At 42.0% G+C, this 24,499-nt stretch overlaps 1 protein-coding gene across 5 annotated transcripts in view; it reads right to left on the bottom strand.

The window, feature by feature from the left end:
* Nucleotides 1–332: 332 nt before the first annotated feature.
* The window catches only part of LOC116331091 (protein bicaudal D homolog 2-like), a 41,621-nt gene continuing 17,454 nt past the window's right edge, over nucleotides 333–24,499 (bottom strand). The window contains exons 3-12 of one of the 5 annotated variants that reach the window (XM_031753639.2): nucleotides 15,977–16,129; nucleotides 14,911–15,125; nucleotides 14,574–14,820; nucleotides 12,576–12,833; nucleotides 12,219–12,422; nucleotides 11,548–12,096; nucleotides 10,920–11,071; nucleotides 6,070–6,325; nucleotides 4,362–4,430; nucleotides 333–2,653 (exon numbers count right to left, since the gene is read on the bottom strand). In XM_031753639.2, coding sequence (XP_031609499.2) covers nucleotides 4,383–4,430; nucleotides 6,070–6,325; nucleotides 10,920–11,071; nucleotides 11,548–12,096; nucleotides 12,219–12,422; nucleotides 12,576–12,833; nucleotides 14,574–14,820; nucleotides 14,911–15,125; nucleotides 15,977–16,129 — 2,082 coding nt within the window. In that variant the 3' untranslated portion in view covers nucleotides 333–2,653; nucleotides 4,362–4,382. Of the gene's footprint in view, nucleotides 6,326–10,919; nucleotides 11,072–11,547; nucleotides 12,097–12,218; nucleotides 12,423–12,575; nucleotides 12,834–14,573; nucleotides 14,821–14,910; nucleotides 15,126–15,976; nucleotides 16,130–24,499 lie in introns of all 5 variants that reach the window. The other 4 variants (XR_005609580.1, XM_039604250.1, XM_031753640.2 and 1 more) reach the window with 4 other exon arrangements.

Below are 24,499 nucleotides of genomic sequence, written 5' to 3'. Positions count from 1 at the left end.
AGGAGGGAGGGACCGTGGAGGAGAGGGGGAGAAAGAAACAGGAAATGGAGGGGGCAGAGGAGGGAGGGGCAAGGTTTAAGCGATACAACAGAGAACAGACAGGGTAGGGATGGGGGAGGTGGGGGGTTTTAGTGGAGGTGTTTTTGTGCATTGTGTGAAATGTGATCAGGTTCCTGGAGCCGCTTGGACAGCTGGGAAGTTCCCCCTTCCCCTGGCTTCCAACTGGGAACGCTATGAGGAGACTCCAGGGCTGCAGACCACATACTTCAATGGTTAACCCTTTCATCCGCTTCAGCTGTGGAGCAGCTATAAATAACAACACTGAAACACGCTGGAACTTAAGTCACATTTATTGATTTTAGCCAGTATGACTACCCTTACACAGACATACCATCTCCACTAGAAAACAAACAAAACACTTTCATAGGATTAGTTCAGCAGTAATACATCAGACTTAACTGGTCCCCGCCCCAAGCCCTAATTTTTTTCTCTCTTTTAAAAACACCCTGACAAAAGTTTTAACATGTTTGTTTTCAACTCTGTGTAAAGGTCCCATGACTGAGAAACATGCATATGACGTTTAGCTGTAATCAATATGCCACTAATCATAATGCACATTATTGATAAGAATACAGTACTGCATGACAGTTCAAATAAATACAGGTGAAGTCGTTATTTCATATAAAGATATCAAACTCTCATTATGGATCAATACTGAAACACAATATGACAATATAAAGTTTGCACAGCTATTTTTTGTAGTATCACAATGCTATCGCTTCCAGCAAACAGAAAACTTTTTCTTTTTAATGTAAAACAGTATCTGAATTGCACTTTTTTTTGTTAGCTTCTTATCCATATTGGTAACTTTAACGCCTCAACAAACAAGCATTGGCTATAATGGCACTATTCAAGCTTGTTGATGCTAATCTTGTTTTCTGTTTCCTGAAAACACCATGCTCAAAGATGATGTAAAAAAAAAAAAGATTCAAGAATAAAAAAAACAAAACAAACAAAAGTCAAATTAGACAAAAGTAAAGATAAAATGCGCTCTCTGCACATTTTTTAACAATACTATTGATATCACATTACCTTCACCAAACAAAGCTAGAGATACATAGATGTTTCCAATAGTACACTGATCTACCCCAACACATTAAAGATGCTTGGAGCACTTTGTTCAATAACTGGAGGCCAAAGGGATCTCTTTTGGTTCCCAATGTTTGATAAAATAAAAAAAACAACAAAAAAAAACCTTTTCTCAATACCCCTGAATTTCTCGAGGGGATCACTGACCTGCAGAATTCAATACAACTTGAGTTTTATTGAGCTAATTTCAAAACTATCACCTCACTCATGCAGAAAAGGGGGGAAAATTCCCTTTGCGCTTATTGCTGCTCACAGTCATTTTGAACCCAAAGTCCTCACCTATATATAAAAAACAGAAACATAAAACACTAGTCTAAGATTCTCCCTTGAAACAATGAAAGGCACTACTGGTCAGAAACGAAGAACTAAAACGAACCAAAAAACAAAACCCCGGCTCTCGCACGGCAGCGAGAGCCATGGCCCAAACTGCACCTTTCTCAGGTTTTTTTTCTTCTTCTTTTCGATTCTTTTTCTTTTTTTCAACCTAAACGGTGTACCAAGATTTGGCACAATAAACAAAGAGAGAATGAAACAATTCCAATTTGGAATTTTAATTGTCGCAGTTGCAAAGAATTCTGAAAGCCAGCGATCCCGTTTCAGTGGAACGCCCTCGGTAAGAAGCTAGGAAAAGCACATATCGTCGTCACGCAAATTTTTCCCAACACACAACTTACCTATTTGAGTCAGAGCGTTGTCAAGTTTCATAGTGTAATTTTTGAACTATTCCTAGGAATAATAAATACATGAAAAACCCCAGAATTTGATCACCCTGGATTTTTGTAGAGAACATGGCAGTAGAACAAACATATGAAAAATAAAAGCAACAGCATAACACGATGTAACAAAACGATTTTAAAATGATTATTTGATGGATAAATTCTTGAGGACAGAGTCATCATAGTACATTTGTGGTTTGTGGAGCCTTACTAGAGTGCGTATTGTTTAAATTCAAATATTTGAGGAGGACTTACAATACTACAGCCCTACAACCTATATTGGATAACTCAACAAACCATTGTACTACCATGCTTCCTATAGGTTAATAATAGCATGTTATAATCCTATAAAATGAAAGTGCACAGATTAACAAAACGATAAACTAAAAATGAAAGATAAAACCAAACAAAAACAGCTTGTTGATTAACAATAAGAAACGACCACATCTCCCTTGGCTTCTAAATAGAGGATTTGGAGGGATTGGCCAATTACAAGCCAAGAAGTTCACTGTACTTGCGAGGCAAAAATGGCTTCCAGCAGAGGCATCCACAATTTGGGCCAAGTGGGATCCTAATGTGCATAACATAATAGCTTTAAAATGAAAAAGGGAGGACAATTGATTCAAATTAAAAACCTGTGCTTAACGTTTGTACTTATGTTTTGCCATTTTTTTTTCTTCAAGTCCAAATAGCCTAGAGTAGCGCTAACTCGTTTCGCCCAACTCAATCAGCTGCGAGAATGGACCTTGTGTTGGTACTTCGTCGTCCGTGCAGAATTACTGAAATTACTGCAAAAGTGGAGAAACAAACAAATAATGAGCATCATTAGCACTTGGTTTTGGTCATTTGAGAGTGACTGTTTACAAGGTCACAGCAGCGGAGTCCACGCAGACAGACTAAGATGGCGGCTGTTGGTTAGTCAAAGCAACAGAAAGCGATGTTAGGAACTTTAAGCCAACCGGTGCGGCCATTTAGTTTCTGGTGTGAAAGCGCATTCACTGCAAATCATCCCGCAGGTGTGGTTAGGAAGCCAGTGACTCACGAGTACCATGAACTTTCACTCATAGGACAGAGTTGAAGCCACATCCCACCACCAAAGGAGATGGGTCTTTCTCATAAGCCATGCAAGTTAATGAAAAATGGGTTATGCTTTTCACATGCAGGCTTACTTTTAAATCAGAAACAAGATGCATCATGTGAAGTCAAACTTAGAGGTGATGTGGGAGGAGCCTGCAGGCAGAGGTAGGAGGAGCTTTGCTGTTTTATTTTAGGTGGCATATTGGAATGACACCAAAAAAGCCAGACATTGATTTCAAACTAGATCGAGTGAAGCGGGGATTAGTCTATCTAAGGAGAGGGGATTCTAGTCACAATCACATCCTGCAATCATCTACTGCTCAGTAAATCCACATAACCTATACAAGGGATACGGTTGGGAGCTTAACTAATTTGAATCAATGTCCTCTGGTTGAGCGAGCAACCAATCTCAAGGGTTTTTTTCCTCCAAATATCAGCGGGAGTTTATCCCTCAGAAAAAGAATAAAGAAAAAAAAAATCACGGGGTGTTTTTCGCTATGCCAGCCTATTCTCGTGTCTCTAAGTATCATGGTAGGATCTTCCAATTCCTTAAATTATAAAGTTTCCCAAGGAGATAAGCATGCGTAACGAAAAGCACCCCTGGATTAGATTCTCCATCCAGCCACACATCTGGCTTTCTTCACCAGCATGTTTAACTTTCTTATCTCCTCTCTCAGGAGCTGGTTTACAACACGATTAGTTCTCCCTCCTCTACTCCCTAAACTTTTTTTCTCAGCGCAAACTGATGGAAACAGAATATACCGCACTTGTAAGTTGACTGAATTTCAAACATAGGAGTGACTGACCTCTAAGGAGGCTGTTTTTTTTCTTTTTTCAGAAAGTGTACAATAGCCTCGTCTCCATGCTGTGTGCTGCGGCTTACGGATGCGCACTCAAGCAGGGTTGACTGCGGACATAATTCCCTGTGTTCAGAGGAATAAATGCCCATTGTATATGCATTTAAGAGGAAGGAATAGTGTAGTAGAAACCTGCAAGATTATAACCTGAACATGATCATATTAAGAATATAGAGAATTTTATATATAGCTTATTAGTAGTAGAAAATGCTATTTTTTTAAACAAATCTTGCAGGATTTCCTCACATCAACCCTGCTTTTAGCATCATAAAGCTAATGTGTCTATGATCCACAAGCGGTACATGGATTTTATTAAACACAAGCCCCACTTAAATTTTGCCTATTTGCGTAATACTAGCTTGCAAGGGGTTAAAGCTATTGTCAATACTAAAACAGTACGTTGCTTTGTCCTCACACACCAAGCAACCCAAGAAAACAAAAAGGAGAGGCCCTTCATTTGCAACGGTTAAAAGCCTTGTACACAAATGAAGGCCCTTCACTGCAACACTGAGATATAAACACAGGCAAAATTCGGAAAACACATCGTATGCGAGGACGTTACCTGACAAAAATATTCCTCATTCTAGTTAAAGGGTGAGTGGTGATGCTGGGGGAGCAAGCTGCTGACAATCTACAAGAGAGAAGGTCGTAGTAGCGACCGAGCAATGAGACACAGATTAGAGACATTAGGAGAGGATTTTTTTTTTTCAGCCACATAACCACATAGAAATTATTTGACAGCTCTCAGCAAACTCGCAAACAGCGGGGCGGGGGATGGGGGGTGAGAAGGAAAAGAACAGCATTAGCTCAGCTGAGACGCAAGGACAGGGCTTTACATCAACAAATATATAAAAATATCAAGCGTTTGGGGTCGACAGGCACTTTTGTCGAGCGGTCGGTTGGATTTGTTTGCAGATTTATTGTCCGGATGTGAGAACAGTTTCGATTTGTGCTCTTCAAGGATTTATTCTATAGAGTTTTTAAAAAAATCCTCTCTGATTAAAACTATATTGTATCTCTTTTCACAGTAAGCATTATATCCATTTGAACAGAAGCAGGAACCTGAGGCACCTATGCTGAAGTGCACTTAATTTAGATGTGTCGATTTGTCAAACCTTCTTTCTCGTAATATGGCTCTGAATGAATCCTTTGCAACATAATGGGTCACAGGGATTAGACAGCCCTCTTGTATCACACCAATTAACTCCTCTTTTTTTAAAACCAAAAAACAATGTAGAGCCCTGTAGTACAGAGTTTCGTCTGGTACCACACACCTAACAACAGAAAAACAGTTAAAAAGCTCTCAAGCATTTTCAGCTGCAAAGCCATGCGATTCTATTGACCCTATAGTATTGGTGTGCTAGCATCACAGCTTTAAAATTAACCTGAAATAAACAGCTGTGGTCACAAGTGCTCCTTTTCTGCCCAAACAACTTCATTAACCCACTTATGATTTTTTTTGTATTTCTGTGTAAAATCATATTATGCTCCCCTAGCAAAAAAGCAGGGGGAGCTTGCATATTTTAGTTCCTTTTTCTGGTTGTAAACATTAGAAAGTGGGCTGCCGGGCATGGTTCAGTCCTGGGGGGACCAGGACGGAGAGGCAGAGGAAAGAAGGGGCCGTTTTATTTATTCGGAAAGGAGCACCAATGCCGACAGACAAGCCAAAGAACAGAGGATGTCAAGTTTAGTTGTTAGAGCATCAGAGTGACATCATCTTTACACGTCTCCACCTCAGCAATATGTTAATGTTACCAGGCAAGCCACTCCGGGGGGCCAGAACAAACAAGCACAGAAGCTGCCACCTTTTACATCATACATACAGCACTATGACAGCGGAAAGAATAGACAACCCATAATATCCACAAACCCCCCAATATAACCAGGGCCTTATAACCCACATGCCATATATGTCTACTACAGTCCAAACGTCTAGTGCACACTGTACATACACTGCATTCCCCTAAGCGTTTATAGTAGCACACACGAGCAGCTGGTTAGTAACACATCAGTCCCTAGAGGAGCGCAGGCTGGCCATGGAGCTAAGCGAGCAAGTGGGGCTCTTTAACACTAAGGCAGGGAGGGTTTCGGCCCGTGAGCCCCCTCCCCTCTGTACACAGCAGTCCCATGCGGACGTTTCTGCCGCCTCAGTCGCAGTAGATCTTGTACTTCTCACTGCAGAAGACCACGGGGCCTCCCAGGATGCCACTGGGCACAGAAATGCTGTGCTCTGGTCGGCCCGAGACAGAGCAGGTGAGACTCTGACTTACATGCGGGTTGTTGGTGGCGTTGGTGGCGGCGGCGGCGCTGGCGGTGCTGGCGGCCTTGCTGCGTGCTTTAGCACGGCCTGCGTTGCCTCCCCGACGGGTCTGCTCGTGATCAAACTCCAGATCTTCCAGGCGCTGTGTCAGGGCGAGCTTCTGCTGGATAGCCATTCGCAGCAGAGAGTTAAGGGTTTTCTTCTCGTCCTCTGCTGCGGCCAGCTGCCTCTGCATCTCATCCAGCTGGGTAACATACTCATCACAACTGCAGGAGAAACACGGGCAGAAAAAACAGTAATGTCAGATTTGTTCCTGTGACATATCACAAGAGGGCACTGCTTCAACAGCCAAAAAAAAAAAAAATCAGTTGAATCTTTTTGACATTTTTGTGATATTATTAAACACGAACCTCATGCCATACCTCAGATTTGATTCACTGACAGAAACACTCAGACACACATTCAAACCCACACATCATAAACTTCCTGCTAGTGTAATACATTAGCCACCAGCAGGTGGAGCCCTTGAGCCACAACATGAAGGCCTGCAAGACTGCCCAAGCTTCTGAAATATTAACTTAGGACTTCACCAGCCATTTTGGTCCTCTTCAACAAAGTCCCCCCAACGAACACATTTTCAGCTCCACTTAAAACATTCTGCAGATAATTTGCCAGATATAGTAACAAACTCTCACCGCACCTCCCGTCATTTCATAAGCTGAAAATTAAACCCATACTTTTTATTTGTATAGCTGCTGCTAGAGGGCATGAACAGGTGAGACATCTGAGAGCAGCTTGCAGTGCCTTGGGATAATATGAATGTATGCACAGTGGCAGTTGAAGATAGATTACATACATAAGGGATTAAATCATTAGCCTACAGGTCAATGGGAAGATCATTTCTGCATCACCTAAGAAATAGGCAGAGGAGGGGAGCGAAAGAGGAGAAAAATTAAGACGGAGAAGAGAAGAATGTGGTTTATTGCTCTGAGCTGTAGCTGTTCACACCTGATCTCCAATTTTCCAGTTTGAGTGAGACAGCATAACTTCTATGCCTCCCTTGCATCTCCCATCTGTGTGCGAAATAGCACAAGATATGAAGTCTGTCTGCTAACGCTCGTCATCACCGGGTGCTGCACTGCGGCATTATCACCTGTCTCCCGCTGTCCTTGCACACGTGTTAGTGTGTGTGTGTGTGTGTCTAAAGCTGGACAAGTATAAAAAGTGGGACACCTGACAGGATTTCAAGGTGGGGGGTCCATATCGCCACTCCCCATCTGCTGCTGTCGTGCTCCTGTGCTCCTGTTTCCTTTTATCCCCTCTCTTGGGTCTTATCATTGCCTTTCAAGCCTCGTCACTTCCTTGCTACCGTCTCTCTTTATCTGCCTGAATCAGTCACTTTCTCTCTCATCTTGCTCATCCCTGTTTTCTGTGCTGCTGACAAAGCAAATCGAGTGACATTCTTCAGTAATGACTGTCAAACCTATTGGGAGGGAAGGGCTGAATACGTTAGTGAGCAGCACTTAATTGCCCAACCGTTCTAGCACCAAAGTTCAGATACAATTTAACTGTTAGGCAGCCTCACCCAACTCACTTTCATTTATTTGAAATTAATAATTATTTATTTTTTTGTTAACACCCTAGCCTGAAGCTATAGTCTGCAAACTCTTTTCTCTACGAGCCGTAACTGTCATTACCGATCTGTTCTGATTTAGTCCGTGTTTAGCAACTGAACTGCTGCTGCAGAAGAGATAAATAAATAACATAAAATAAAAAAAATCCATAAAAATAATGCAAAGCAAGCAAATAATCTTTCAGTAGGTGAAGAATTTATCAGCTTTTTCTTAAAAAAAAAAAAGGAAAAGAAAATATTGAAGGGAGCATCTGCAAACAGGAAGCGCAGCTGTTTTTGCTGCGTGTGGTGCTGCACGTGGTGGTGGGCCATGTGAACCCTGGCCTTGCCAGACCACCAAACAAATACAAACCATGGCCCCCTCCTCTTGTGTATGCAGCTTGATTCCCTCTGGGACACACACCCAGACAATAGGGATCAGTGCTACCTCATTAAACCCAGTATGAGATTTGGGAACAACCCGGGAGCAAGGAGCGAGCTGGTGCACCTTCAGACAGTTCAGTCACTCTTGCATAGGGGTGGGGGGCATTTTTCCCGGGAAAAAAAGAGGAGTCTATTCTAAGCAGTGGGTGGATACAATAGGAGTCTTTTTGCCCTGGTGATCGGGAGTTCTAGCACAATAGCCGAAGGGGGCCAGGAGGCGACGGCTGGCCTTTTGAGCATAAGGAATCATAATATTCACACTCTGACAAATAAGCGCATTATCTGCATCTCGCTGTAATGATTTACAGTAGCTGCTGACATTTAAAGGCTGTGACTACTAAAACATTCATAACCAATAATTTCCCAATAGGACACAAACACACACATTCAAAACATGCTCAGCTGTGGTCTCGTCTAGAGCTTGATTGGTCATGGTGGTATGGATATCTCTCACACACACAGACACACACACACACACACACACACACACACACACACACACACACACGAGGAGGTACTTTTCGAACAAAACAAAGAAAGCTAAAAAGGGAAAACAACTAACATAGACCCAGCACCAGAATAACCAGATAACTGAAGGTGTACATTTTATCGGACAGCGAGAGCAGAAGGCACGAGCATGTCCAGGCTTGTCTTAGGAATGTCGGAGGCAGGAGCTTACTGTTAACATGACACCAGATACTGCAGCTAGAGAGGCACACATACAGAAGGAGGGGACAGTGAAGCCCATAAACATTCCTGTGTTGCTCTCATGAAATAAACTAAACAGAATTACTCCTTCCTATTTGCTATTCGTGTTAAAATAAATGTTTTTGTTAAATTGCTTTTAAAAACAAAAATGTCAATAATATGTCTGGTGTGCCTTTTAGTCCTATGAGTATATTATGTGCCAATACCCTGAACAATAAAACCATAACAAGCCCCACACATTCTTTCACTTCCACTTCATCTCTCTTCCCCTTTGTCAAAGACTATACATCATTTGAATCCACGAGTACACATCTCAGACATCCTCCTTTACAGACTTTGTGTGAGCAGTGATTATCTTGAAAAGTGAAAGAAAAAAAAACTATCAAATTAGACTCCTGTAGTGGGCTTTAACTGAAGGCCTGGTCCTTCCTCTCTTTCTTTTCCACATGACAAGAGAACCGGGTGTTTGGCTGTGAGGAAGGATGGAGGGGGAACAGGGGATACAAAGAGGGGGGGAGTGTGGGAAACTTCATTCAGGCAAGTCCCCCTGCCTCTCAAAAGAGTCCCCTGACCCAACTCTGTGTCATATAAGACACAATTTACATACCAATACACGAGTCCCATAAACAGTGAATGTAAATCATACATAGTGGTGTGGTGCTGGAGCTGAAAGCTCAACAACATAGTCTGTGGAGCTGCTCTGGGCATATGGAGGAATAAAAACACATGGACTGAAACAGGAAGTAAACAGGAACATCTTAACCCTCTCCGGCAAAAGAAACTCAAAGAGAAAAACATTTAAACATGATCTTACACGTCAGCTGCTCTCCTCTGACACCTGACACAACTATAGGGCCCTTCAGGGTAAAAAAAAGAAGAAGAAGAAGAAGAAGCCAAAAACAGGTAGTCGGTACAAGAACTGGTTCCCCATCAGCCAAGGTTGCTTTTTAGTTATAATACTTCAGCATCCTGCAGCAACTTAGCTCTGCAGTATACACAAAAAAGCCTGTGGCGACACATGCCTATATTTGCAGCCGGATGAGTTTTAAAACTGTTACTAATTGATTAGGCACTGCAGGTATATGGAATTACTTCAGCTAGTGCACTTCAGCGATCTGTATTGAATTTCTGTATGGGTAAGACAAGGGGTGCTGAGCTGCCCACACACACTCCCTGCAGCAGTTATACCCTTCATTGTACAAACTCGCCTCTCCCTACCCTCCTCTTTCCCTTCTGCACAGCTTGAACTTCGCTGTGGAATGTAATACAGCTTTAAATGAAGGACAGACTGTCTCAGCATCTCTGCAATGCTGTCTGGAATATAGCTTATATTTACAGGAAGCGCGGGCATCATTGTTTTAAATGAAATTATCTATCAAAAAAGCACAAAAATATTGTTCACACATGCACATGTGCACACCCAAAAATAAACAAGCAAGCAGCTCACGAGTCCTTAGTCTACTACGTGTTGAGGGGTGAATGTGTAATCCATCCCAATCTGAGGTGGGATTATGTGCAGAACCTTTGACCGGCTTCTCTTTAGAATCAGAAAAGATTAACATGCGTGTCGGCCCATCTGACAGACACACACACACACCAAGTCACTGGTCAAAAACAATGGTTAAGTGACATATTTAAGTGATATCCAGATTAGGCACCTTCTGTTATTTATAGTCTGAATCTCTCCGAATAGAAGCACTTCCTGTCTATGAATTAATAACACAATAGTGTACTTAAATATGTCATGTTTCAATATTACCACAGAAATAAAGCCAACATATGGTAAACATGGATTACGTTATGACTATAATCTTATCTTCATGCTACCTGGTTATATTGTGTATGACCTTTGTGTGCTGCATGTGCGGCATTAATAAAAATGACACGTGTCTGTGTTACTGCTGTAGCATAGCAGCACAGTATGGAATTCATGCCACGACTTGCTACTGTCACAACCTCCTCTGGAGAGATCAAATAAGTAAAGAATTTACCAGGTTACAATGTTATGTCAGATAAAGACTTCTGTGCCTTTGATGGCAGGATGTAGATAAAACATATTTTCTTGACCATCATGCAGGTGCTGGCACGATTCTTACCGTGTGGCAAACATGGCCCGGAGAGAGGAAAAGGTGGCAGCGTCCTCTTTCAAAGCTTTGAGCTCATTCCTCAGTTTCATCATGGTCTCGGTCACCATCGCCTTTTCATTCTCATACTTGCTCTTCAGATTGGCCAGAGCCACTTCAGCTGTCTGTGAGTGGGCAGAAAGAACAAAATGGTCAAAGCACCTGGAAGAAGTTGGGGTATGCTTCCTAACTTTTTTATTACGGCGCATGATTCTAGCTGCTAATGTTCAGTTTAAAAACCCTAGCTGTGCGGTTTATGAGTTATTTTCACATCTGCGTTCTAATGTCCACTATGTAGCCACATGCATACTTCAAATGACTACCAAACAACTGCATACACACTCCGCCTCTGGGTTATGGTTCTTTTTGCTTTGTAAAGCTGTTCTCTGATTCTAACCACACAAATACTCGAGGCAGCTGTCACCATACAGCTGCTCTCTCAACCAGTGTTTGCTATAGATCTAGACTGCAAAGAATTTGCTTCAGCAGCTGAACACACCCAAAATAATTCCCCCTACCTCTATTTCTAACTTTTGTGGACAATGACAAATGTTTGTATTGAGAGTACGTTGTTTACAGACACTCAAACAGATCAACCTACCTGCTTGTTGGCCTTGAGGACAGTGCGCAGGGTGGCAATCTGTTCCCTCTTGGTGCTGAGCAGGGATTTCAGTTTGAGGATCTCCTCCATGCAGGCTTCCTTGTCCTTGTCGGCCACAGTGCCCAGCTCCAGAGAAGCAACCCTCTGGCGCGACAGCTCGGTGGTGCGGTCCACTGCCAGCTGCAGGTGCTTAATCTGGTCTCTGATGATAGCAACCAGATTGTAGATGTTCATGGGCTCGCGTCGGTGGTCAGACACGGGAGAAGGCAGGGAGGAGATCGGGGAAGGTGCTCCATCGCTCAGGTCGGTCTTACTGGGCTCAGGGAAGAGGCCCTTGGTGAGCAGGATGGGAGAGCGGCGGCCGCGGCCTTCCGGGCTGCTCCGACCACCCTTACCCTCTTTGTAGAAGTCGAGCATGACGCGGTTGGGGGTCTCGTTGTTGCACATGCAGACATGGTTGTAGAGGGTGGCCAGTTCTTCACTGAAGGTGACCAGCTCATCCTGTGCCACACTCAGACTACCCTGAGACTCGCCTGCTACGTCGCTCAACTGAGAACACACCAAACAACAAAAAACGGATTATTTAACTTAAAAACAAAAATGAAAAAGATTTTTAAAAATAAGGCATATATAAAAACATCAAAATAAAAATGTCTAGAGAAACATCTCACCTTGCGCAGCTCTTTCTCAAGCTTGGCTTTCTCTTCTCTCTCTACGTGGCTGGTCTTCTCCAGAGTTGCCAGGTTGTCTTTGAGTGTTGTCACATCGGTTGCCAGACGGGTGCGCTCCTCTTCGTAACGCGACTGACAGGCCTGGTATTCTGCTTTCAGAGTCTTCAGTTCCTCCTTCAGCTCTCCTGCCTCTGACACCGCAACCTAGAGAAGCAAGATCACATGCGAGTGTAAATGAAACCCAAACGTGTTGCAAGACATTTGACATTTTTCGGACTTGACCCTATTTAGTTTTCCTGCAGGTTTCAAATTTAATTTGACATTTTGCGCTGCCTACAACGACCACATGCCATTTACCTTGTACTTGCACTCCAGGATCTCAGGTCCGTTGATGTCAACCTCATAATAGTCTACATCTTCGTGGCTATCACGTTCTTTCTCATTATCCAAAGCAGATTGGCGCTCCTTGCTGGCTTGGAGCTTGCGGATGGCATTGAGGTTCTCTGTGAGGCGGTTGACCTTCTCCTGATGCTCTGACAGAGCACCGTTCGCCTGCTCTAGCTGTTTCTGGGAGTCCTGCAGAGTGGACATCAGGTTGACCTTCTCACGCTCCATCTGAGTAGAAATGCAGAGACACAATTAGCAAAAGGACCTCGCCCTGTAATACATGCACTTTTGCAGTTTTTGTTAACTTGCTAATCTGATGAAGGACTCATGTCTTTAAATCATGTTATATATCAGGATCGTCTATCATGTATGTATGAGACGCATATTGCCCACTAGGTCTGACATCAGAATCAGGATGACCTTGACAGTCTGCTGGACTCAGTTCACCTCAGTGCTGGCAGACAGCGTGGGGGTGTCATCTTACACAAAGATGCTCACAAACTATTTTGGAATCTGCTCTGTAAATAATATTAAAGTATCATGCTCATCTGCATACATAATTTATTATTTCACAATAGCTCGTGAAGATTCATTTCTAAAAGTGACTGCATGCTTAACCAGAGTGGCTCCTTTATTTACATCAGTGGTCACATTAAAAACTGTCAAGACAGTTTATGAGACACCAATGCTTGAAATAGTGTTTATGGGCAGTCAGCACAGCAGTGGTGACCTTATTCCTGCAGAATCTGTCATAAATGCTGAATTGCCAAGTACTAATAAGTTAACTTCCAATGAGTGGATGTTTGGGATTTATCCCTAAAGAAATAAGAATAATATGAGTTGAGACACAAGAGCAGCAGAGTTTGACTAAATGAGTAGGAATGTTTTTTGTTTCCTCTGCTCTGATTGCTGCCAGGAATCTGTGGAGTGATGTGTCAGAAGGTTTTAGTGGGCTGAATAATATGCTGTTGGGTCATATCAAACATGGGATTTTAATCACAGTCTGACAGTCTTTCCATTACAATAGACAACACTGTGGTGGCTTCAAGTTCCCACATTAATCCAGCAACCATATTTATGTTTGATGAAGGAAGAAAAAAAAAGACTTAAGCCCTCAGACATCAAAACTATCCACTATCCACAGGTTGCTAGTATTTTCTGGTAACCATGGTGCCCAATCAGTTGTGGCCTTGGACTCATGGAGTGATGATCAAGCAGATGGCAGGTCCTCCGGTGCCACCACCCGCCGCCTTGGGGTCACACGGAGCAGGATATGTGTGCGAGTCCCTGGATTAACTTTGCTGTAAGGGGATTTAGATCCCTGCAGCAGACTGGGGCAAGACAACGCTCCACTGTAAGATGCACCTTCCGTTCAACCAAACATACACTGAGATTTCGGGTCAGCTACACCCAGTTAAAACTGTAGGAGTCCAGCCGCACAGCCCTCCAATAAATTCTAGTGTAAATGCGACAATTTAAAACTTGTAACTTGTAAAAATGTAAAACTATTTTAAAGATATTTATGAGTATTTGGGAATTAATTGCATTTTATACAGACATATTCAACTTCTGCTATTTTGCCAACAAACATAAACAGAGTGAACAAAATAGGATTATTTGTGTAAAAAAAAAAAAAAAAAATACACATAAAAAAATCAAACTAAATTTCAAAAGTTGAACATTATAACTTCCAGTATTGGTGAACTATCAGATTACTTTGATCTAAGTGACGCTAATAAACTGGCAACTGTAAACAGTCATAGTTCAAAGTCTAAAAAACCACTTACATGAGCCACTAAACAGGAATTGCATGTCTTTTATTCTAGCGTTTCCTGGTATTAATTCAGCGTATAACTGCATAAAAATGATTCACACCCGATAAGAGAAATTAGCTGAGCAAGCATTGCTATGAAAACTGTATTTTGTATTGTGAGCAGAAAACACAAGCTCTCATGCAGAAACACAAACCTGCATCAGCTGCTGTTTGAGCTTCTGGATCTCTGAGATGTTAAGTTCGCTGAGCAGGTCATCAACAAGGCTGGGCACAGGACGGAAAAGCTCTTCCTTCTTAGGCATGGAGATCCGGTTGTCGTCAGTGATGGCATTGGCCAGTTTGATGAAGCCATTCTCATATCCGTGGAGAGCCTCGTCGTTGTTAGGTTCAGTTGCAGCATCGTCGCTGAACTTGAGACCATCCAGAGAAATGCTGAGAGGACTGAAGAAACAATGTGGAAACTGTATGTTATTAAGAGTTTTGTGAAGCCTGTTGTGAAGAGTTTGAGAACCTGGTTTCTGTTCCATTTACCTGTTGTACAGAGTGTCTCCAATGTTCATGTAGTGGGACAGCTCTTTCCGCAGGGAAGCTTTCAGCTCACGCTCCGTCTTGATGGTCTCCAGAGCCTCACTCAGTTGACGCTCAGCGATCTCCTTTAGACGGATGGCATCCTCCAGCTGGCTGTTAAGGAACTGAGTGTCCTCCTCTAGGCGACGGATCTCATGCTTCAAACCCTCAAACTCCACCTGGGAGGACAGGAAAACCACTATCATGAGTTTCAGAATCACAGAGGACTACACACTAGAATGCATATCAGCAGCTCCAATTAAAATGAGCCACTAAGCTGTAAAATTGCTCAAGGATTTTCCTTTTAATTTAGTTTTTAAAGGGAATTTGATTTGGGAATCCTTTTCATTCCCTAAACAGCAGTAATATCTGTATAATTCATGCCATGTCTAATGACTATATAACATTATCCAAGGGGTTAAGAAGAGAATCAAGAGCTCAGGCATAAACAGCATCATCAAGTGGAACTATCCATGCTGTAAATATAGCTGCGCTTTATGTAAAAAGAGGATTTTTTTAGCTTTCATGGCATTTGAATAAAACCAGGAAATGTTTTGTAGCATGATAGACTCTCTGATATAGCTGCTGCAGGATAGCTGCTGAGTCTGTCAAATGCTCCCACAGCAAGGCATTATGGGAAAACAAGAAGACGCCGAGGATGATTTTAATATCATACTTAAATCTGAATGTTAAAGTGCAAATTTTCTGAGCTTGTATGTAAGAGGGCTACCAAAATCCAGCATACAGTGAATGTATGTTGATAAAGGAGGCGACATGCCTGAAGCCACCAATTTAATTAAGGCTAATCTTCTAAAGCATATGAATCTGCAATATAATGGAAAAATATTTTTAGTTCATTTACATATGCCTAACCAGAGAGTGAGCTTCATGATAGCAGTGAAGGCACATTTACTTTATTTTTGCTCTGACACCCATCCCTTTTCATTTTGCTAATATAATTCCACCTGTAAAACAATTTAAATGATTCAGACTTGTGACATGAACAGCAGCAGTGCTGCTCTCTTCTCACCTGACTTTGCTTGAGCATGGACACCTGCTTCTGCAGTGAGATGTTCTCTTCCTCCAGTTCGGTGTAATCCTGCAGCAGACGAGACTCCCTGAACTTGTACTCCTTGATGTCATCGCGCAGCTGATTCCTCTGGAGCTCCACCATCTGGCTGCTCTATAAGGCCAGAGGAGATAGGCAGAGAGAGAAGAAGAAGAGCTGTCAATGACCACTATTTCAATCTTCTTGGGCCTAATGTGAGAGATGCCAAGTGACTGGATATTGTTGCTTTAGTTTAACCTTTTGTGTCACGTGGGCTCTTTAACGCTTTAAGAGCGCCCATCTGCTCAAACTAAATGTGTGCGTGTGTGTTTATGTGCCTCTTTGTGTTCGAGAGGGAGGTGCCAGGTGTCTATCTGGGCAGCGGGCCACAAGTGTGCTTGCCTGCCAGTTCTGATGGCACCAAAGAGACTGAAGCCTACTTATCTCTCCCGGTGACAGCCTTTCAGTGGATAGAAAGCTCTGTAGTGGTCTAATTTTCTAAATAGGAGTCTCATTAGGGTTGATTCCCTGTACGGAAGGACAGAAGGACCATTTCCAGAACAAGAAATGGCATTAATTATCTACATTTCATTGGAAAATTCTCTGATATACTGATATATGCTAGGTTGTGTCCCAGTAAAGCAAAATGCTGGTACAAAAGAAAAAAAAAAAGCATGCAAAGAGTCATTATGTCAATAGTGTGATTGCTTAGCAGTTATTGCATGATAGCATGATGTTTCTGATAGACTCCAAGTGCAGTTTGATCCCTCTTTCTGTGTAGAAAAGGCACCATTAATTATAAAAAGGGTTAGAGAGGTAAACGGCATGCCCTTCCCCCACTTGAAGACACCAGCAAACTAAAAGCGGATCCGGTCAGCCCTGCTGAGCCACCCATGCCCTTACTAGCTTGTTTAATGCTTTTTTGTTATTGCTGTTGATTCATTCCAACGCACAAGTAATCTGGACTTAGGCGAGAAAAATCACAGCTTTCAGGTGAAATAAGTAGATACTCGCTAACAGCTGTTGGGCCCCGTGCCTTTTTAACTAAGTGAGCATGCACATGTAAGTACTGGATGGCAAAGGTTCAATCCACACACACCTAAAAAAATCTGCGTATATTTACATTTGTTTCTCAGAAAGAGAAGAATAGCAGCCTCTATGTTTTGGATTTGCATGTGTGTTTGCGTGCTGGTATATATGTGATGCGCGTCCTTCCCTTGGCAGCGATAACCTAACACCAGATGAACAATTAGCCTCCCAATCCCTAGCCAGGTGGCCCCTTCCTCTCATGCCATCGCCATGTGTCCAAATCACAATCCTTGCTCTCAGATCCTTTCAGGATAAAAGGAGTCACTCCTGAGAGGTTTCCTATTAGCTGACTTTCTCATATCGGCATCATGTCAAAACTGAATTCACATCAGTGAGATTTGTAATGGACGCAGAGTGAGGTAATAGCACCTTTTAGTCTAATATGCACAGAAACCATCCAGAGTAGTGAACTACAGGAGTCACACATAGCTCATAACTGAGTACAGTATCTTTATTACATAATTAAACTGTTTTAAAAGTAAACAATAATTCGTCCTTCTAAAAAAACACATCTCAATAATATGTCTCAGGAGACTATTTTTTGTGATTGTTTTTGGAATTAGAATTTACTTGCTTACTAAAAAAAATAACAGATATGTTGCTAAATCCCCAGTGATGACGAGTACACGCATCCTGTCCTCCCTGTGTAATAATTAATCACTTTTTGCAGACCTGGGCTAAAGCTGACGTTTGAAGGTGCATTAAAATTCATCAGGGTTTTGGGCATGTCTAATGAGTGTGGGTGTTTGCTGTGCAAAAGCCCTGATGTCGGTGCATTGCTAAATAATGCATGAGCTTCCGCACAGCTCTGTCCTGCCACTAAGCTTCTGCAGAGTGGTTCTGACTTCTGAACGAGAGCTAAATTAAAGAAAAAATAAAAATAAAAGGAGCTTTGGAGAAACTCAAAATAATATTAGATTAAAAGATTCGAATGTTTCATTAAGGCTCAGGCGAGCTGTGTCAGCTGGCTTTCAGGTCACTTTCTTGTCAGGGTTATGTGCCTCAGCTGGAGGGTCAGTGCTGTTTGGTCCAAATGAATACAAGCTGCCGCTGAACCTGATTAAGATCCCACTCCATTCTGATTTAAATGCATGGCAGGGTCTTAACCTTTCACCTTGCTTCTACATCCTCTGCTACACTGAGCCCCTCAAAGACTGAGAACAGGGTAACAGCCTGGCTGTGTGACAGAAAATGTAAGTAAAGGCTGTAGTGGCCACATGTGCTCCTGCTACAAAGAACAAATAACATTTAACTGGGAGAGAGAAATGAGGCTCCCTGGGGGATGTTTTTGATAATTCACAATAATGTGGGTGTGTGTGGCTGTGAGGTGCGACATTGTGAAGGCAATCTGTGGTGCCGCCAAAGGAGAGTGGTGACAAGGCGTCGCGATCACAGGCTTAAGTGTGGTTTGTAACTGTTGTCACTACAGGTGACGTCTGGACAGCTGCCTTAAAAAACAGCCATGTAACACACACACACACACACACACACACACACACACACACAGAGACAAATGTGCCACTTTATGCAAAGTGGGTGGCAGCAAAAACACCAGGTTGTTAAGCCGCGCTGCATAATTATAGCAAAGGCACGAGATATTATACATTTAAAACAGAGATGGGGTAGTGTGTGCATGTGCACAGACTACACACAGCAGAGTTGTGAACATTCAAGGTCATACAGTCAGGAGCGAGAGAGAGAGACATAGAGCATCTTCCAGCTAGACCGTTTAAACTCTCTCCATTTCAAATCTCGAGCTTTCTTGTCACCAGTAAACTGCTTTTGACAACATAGAAAGGCTAAGCCCACTTAAATCTCACCAGAGCTCCACGCAATTTCCAAATGTGTTTGAGCCACTCTAACCTCTACTTATATGAGAAATGGTTCCATCAGCCAGTAAGCCACAGACGCAAAGTTTCCGGATTAACACAAGTGTAGATTAGGAATGTTTTAATGCTTTGTTAAAGGCCCTGCTGTGTTCTTAATAACACCAGAGAATCCAGCTTGCATTTCTGAAAAACAAAATCCATTTTTACTAGTCTCTTACCCAGGCTTTGCTTCCCTGAAAGCGTTGCCTAGACTCCCAGATGTCACAGAGTTGTATTATTTATATTACAGCACAGACAGGCCTGCTATGAATATATTTTTTATCCTCTTCCTGCTCCTTCTCTTAACACACTCACTCCACTGACCTCAATTTCACTCTATATCCTCACTTTGCACATATTCATTTTTTTCCCCATAAACATAGACAAAGTGCAGAGAAGCTCCCAGATGACCTGAAGCAAAGTGCACATCAGCTTAATACTATTTTTTTAACCCCTTTTCTCAGCTTCTTTTTCTGACACCACTAACACTGCTGCTTTCATTTCCCAACTCCCACCTCTGCTCTTGCATCCCAGAGTGCTGTAAGAGGCAGTGTGATAAACTTTAGCCCTATCATATCTTTCTATCAGATAAAACCAAGACTGGACAAGTTCAGTGATTATAAAAAGAAAATAATAAAAACTTTAAATGCCCTGCAGTCTCTAAAGTAACTCAAGGTCATGCCAGCTCATGTTAGTCTAACTAAACCTGCAGCCAAAGCCATCTCTTAAGAAGAAACGAAGAATAAATCACAGATGAACTCAACCCCCCCAGTATAACTTCAAACACAGCAAAGGAAAAATAAAGCCTAAGGGCATCCTACTGCTGTCAACACCAAGAATGTGGGAGAAAGTAAAACTGCTTTTATCCTCCTTCCTGCTGCAACCAACTGTCATTCTGTTCATCTTACCCAGACTCCATTAGGGAGCAAAAACACAGCCAAGGTCACACTTTTCACTCAGACTGTGAAAAGCTAAAATGTGAATGGAACCTGGTGAATGAGTGGCTGGTGGTACTTAGCACAATGTGACACTGTGGAAAAGTCCACAGGGTGTACAGTGAATTAGTGTTTTTGAGGTCATTTGGATGAGAGTGCAGAAGAGTGAACAAATGTGTTTACACCCATTAGTTTAAGTGAACGTGTAGGCCAACGGGTTTGTTGTTGATTTATTAACATCCATTGATCTACCATGAAAAACCTGACTGGTGCTTGGAAGTACAAGCATGTTCAAAGCTTTATGTCATAACTTGACAAAAAGATTCAGGCAAATTTATCTGCCATTTTTTTTGTCATAATCTTACTTAACAAAGTGTGAAACTACCCAGATGCATCAAATGCTCCCTAAGAAAGCCTGAGTCTAGAAGAGAAGCAGCTAGCTAAAGTGATAATGTTGTTTCTCTAATTAACCCACATAATATCTGGAGGGTTTGACTAGGATGTAGATCACTTGTGACAGCAGTAGTAACCATGGCTTGTGTAAAAAGATCAAGGTCAATCTGGCTTGTATCTGGCTTTGGTGTTTTCACACCTCTTCTACTACTGATTATTTTCTGAGAACTAATTATTAAACCTTTTCCTAGCATATAGCCTCCCTATCTTGTCAGTACAGCAGGACAAGAGTTGATCTGTCTTGGCATTAATGCAAGAAGAAAAAATAGGGCAGTCAACACCAACACCGCAGAGCCCTCTTTGAGTCCTATTCCATTAACCTCATGTCAGATGATAATGGCGAACAAAGAGCATCCCCTCTTGGATCGCTCTAACACTCAACTCTGACCTTACAATAATCAATGTAAAGCTGCAGCACAGCTGTAACATCCTGCATCAAAGGCTCTGTTCTACTATTGCACCACTGAAAAGCAGGTGTTTTATTTTCTATTTGTTTTAGCAGAGGTCTTCAACACGTTGAGCATAACCCTCTACCCTCTTCCAACCTGTTCAATCTCATCTCATCAGTGCAGACACCTCCCTTTTCTTAATCCCCCACTACTCTGTCAGGTGTTTAATCCAGATAGTTAAACAGCACTTAAATTAAGGGGTGGGGTGGGGGGTAGGCCGATGCTTAATGTCATTTACTGTGCCAATGAAGTGGAAAAACCAGTCATGTTTAACATTTGAATGGCTTCTACATTATGGTAACAGATAAAACAGCACAACACCCAACTTAATAGTGAGAGAGAGAGATGGTTCAAGCATGTGAAATATCAAAAGACAACAATAGACCTGAAGTGAAAGCACAAGCAAGTGTGTCAACACAACATCCTGACTCATGCAAAAGAAACTGTGTACTATAAGCAATCACTGAAAGCACAATTATGCTGGGGTGGAAACACTCTAAGAGACTGAAGAGTGAGCAGAGATGGAGTGAATTACACTGGTAACATTTTGACCCTTTTTTCTTCATCTTTGCTTGATAATTTCCTGACAGGCATGCAGTGGAGGTTCCCATTCTGTGAGGCATCGTCGGAGGCACATTCCTCTCATGACACGAGATTGAATTTAATGAAGTCATGCCTATTAGAGTGCGCCTCCCCACAATGGTACTGGCTCTTTGTGTGGATATAATCCTGTAGACTGCAGTGTAGCAGTGAAATGTGTCTTATCAGTGCTTTGGGCTAACATTTGAGTCTTTGGCATGGGAGAGTGCCTGGTAGGCTTAAATGTGTGGCATGTAAACAGGCTGAAAACCAGCAACTAAAATGGCTATAAATGAACTGTTCTACAGAGAGGTAAAATCCATTTATAATGAGTGATGCTTCCACATTCATGGACTGTGATGCTTTTCTTATAGTTGAAATTGTGATTCTCATGCCTTTTGTAATTCTTTAAGCGATCTTAATTCCACTCCAAATAAAATAGCTTTTCAGAGGAACCTTGTAGAATTGCAGGAGTAAAAAAATAAATAAAATAAAATACATAAACTTCACTTTGAAACAAACACAAAGGCCTACAACCCAACTGTCAGCTGCATTCCATGAAAAAAAGAAAGAAAAATTGAGTCATTCAGTCACACTCCTTTCTCAATTCGATTAGCCATCCAGTCTGGGAAAAGCAGGACAGTCCTCAATTTTCCTTGGATTTAGTCCCATTAAGCGTTTCTCGTTCTCTAACGGATTTTAGGCCCCCTTGTCTTTCTCTCATACCATTCTTATCATCTCCAAGGGCTCTCCTCCTCCTCCTCCTCTCCCAGCCTAAGCTTTGGGGCTAATTTGAAATCCAAGAGACAAAGGCCTCTTTCAGTCATGTCAGTCCACTCACAATGCCAGCCTCAGTGCCCAGGCTGCCTCTATTTGCCTGCCAGACACACTCCTAGCACCCACCAACGTACAGTTGGAAGGGCATCATTATCTCCCATACATGGTGTGAATTACACTCCAGACCCTTTTATCTAACCAATTAGAACTGTCCGGGGCCCATTGCTATGCAACAGTGTTTATAAAGGGAATGGCACCTGCAGAAAGGCCAAGGAGACCACCAGTGCAACACCAGTTACAGCTGTACATGCGACATGCAGCAAAGGCTGTATTTGCTTTTCTCTCAAAGATTCAACTAAAGATTTAAGAGGCATGTTATCAGTAATTATGTTTGAGCTGGAAACTGATGAATGAATGGAAGCTGGAGGAAGGTTTTATGAAGGGAAACTCCTCCTCTGTTACAAAAACATTTCTAGTGGGGCACATCTGGCTTCAATAATGTTCGAATTATACCAGTGTAGATGCAGAGCTGAGCAGCAGCTGACCTAATTATAGTGGAATTTAGAGCTTTCTGGAACTTAAGTCGTTGTGCGGGACATGCCATTTTTAAGTCTTTCACTAATCTGAGGAAGAAACACTGCTGACATCTGTGTCAAGCAGATGTCTACCAAAGTCTTGGGACTCAGGAGGGGAGTTCTTCACCCTCCCAATTACCAACTTGACCTGCAAAACAGCAGACTCAGCTAAATCTGCTGTGCATAAACACAACAAGATTAGTTCCCATTAGCTATCAGAACAGACAGAAACAAAAACAGACATCCTTAATATCACACTGCAGAATATAGGCCTATCGTTGAGTGCTGAACACCATATATGTATGGAACGGGTATAGCAACACTAATCTTTCATACATCTATTGATCCACCTCCTGAATCCTATCCCAAGGTGTCATTTGAGTGAATGGGATAGACCCAGCGATAGAGCTAACACTGATCTTGTAACTTTCAAAATGAAAAGTGCTCTCTGACATGTGAAGCACCCAACCTAGAGCTGTGAGTGCAAATAAATTCCCCTTTCAAATCAGCATGCAATTAGCATTAGCATTACTCCGCTTCTTTCTTTGACACGAAGCCAAACTCTTCAAACAACTTGTGACTTTAGATTCCCTCTTTAGTATTCCTGCCTTGATTTGCCCGTCAAGGGAGCGAGGAGCTCGAATGGTGAAAGCTTCCCTCTGCCTTCCTGTCAGGCTCTGTTACTGTTTTTTACTTTTATGTCTCCCCGTCTTTGTGTCAAAAGTCCTTCCCTAAAGCGCAGCATGATTTAAATATACGGTCTGCTCTTGTAATTTTAACCTCCTCTTCACCAACTGAATCACACAACATTGGACATACATGATCATTGGCAATTAACATGAACTACATACACTATGTGCTGTGCAATTGTCTCTTCTAATGAGGGCAAATTAGCAGTGAGTATATGTAAATTGAAGCAATAAAAGAGGGAGACATTGTCCAAATTGGGACACATAAAAAGGTTTCCATAATGATATGTATGATAAAGTGCAGGAATGTGCAAAGGGTGTGCTCAGTATTGAGAAATAACTTCCTTGTGCTTCTGGTTATCAGAAATGGGCTTGTCTAAGGTGGGGTTTTTATAATGTTTTATTTTATAATGTTACTAATGTCAGAGTTAAGGCAGCAGTCCCATGCAGTGGTTCACACAAATTAAACATTATTAGAATAATTATTCAATTATCTAACACCTTTTGTAACAGAGCATATTTCCCATGGTCTCAGTATTTTCCTGTAAAAAACAACTCCACCCTGGACTGCATAAGGTACGAAAGACAACACATTAGGCTTAAAGGCAAGGTGTTTCTAGTCATTAGAGAACGTTTAATCTTGTCTTGGCATGTCAAAAAGCAGACTCTGCATAACAGAGGATTGGACAGCAATGTCAATCAAATAAAGGTACTGTAGGTGTACATCACAAGTCTCAACAACCAACTGAAACTAATGCAAAAATGAAAAGCCAAATGATTACTCTGGAGAAAAATTATACCAGGATAGGGATAGATAAGAATATCTGTTTGTTTTCTGCAGCTTTTGCAGAAAGATAAAATGCATCAGGTGATAAATGATCAACCCTCAATGTTCTAAATAGCTGTTCTAAAAAGCAGGTTAGAGCAATACTGTTTCTGCAAGTTACTGCAATACTGAAGTGCTGAAGTGACTTCACCTTTAGAGAATATTAGGAACATCTATGTTACATCTCTGATCAAACAACAAATGAATTTGTCTGTGAAGGTTCTCAGTCATCCAGGTCATCGTAGTCAAAGGAGCTTGCAAAGAA

This window comes from Oreochromis aureus, linkage group 20 (genome assembly GCF_013358895.1).
Source record: "Oreochromis aureus strain Israel breed Guangdong linkage group 20, ZZ_aureus, whole genome shotgun sequence".
Taxonomy (NCBI): Eukaryota; Metazoa; Chordata; class Actinopteri; order Cichliformes; family Cichlidae; genus Oreochromis; species Oreochromis aureus.
Note: the sequence above shows the minus strand (reverse complement) of the source record. Positions and strands in the feature narration are given on the sequence as shown.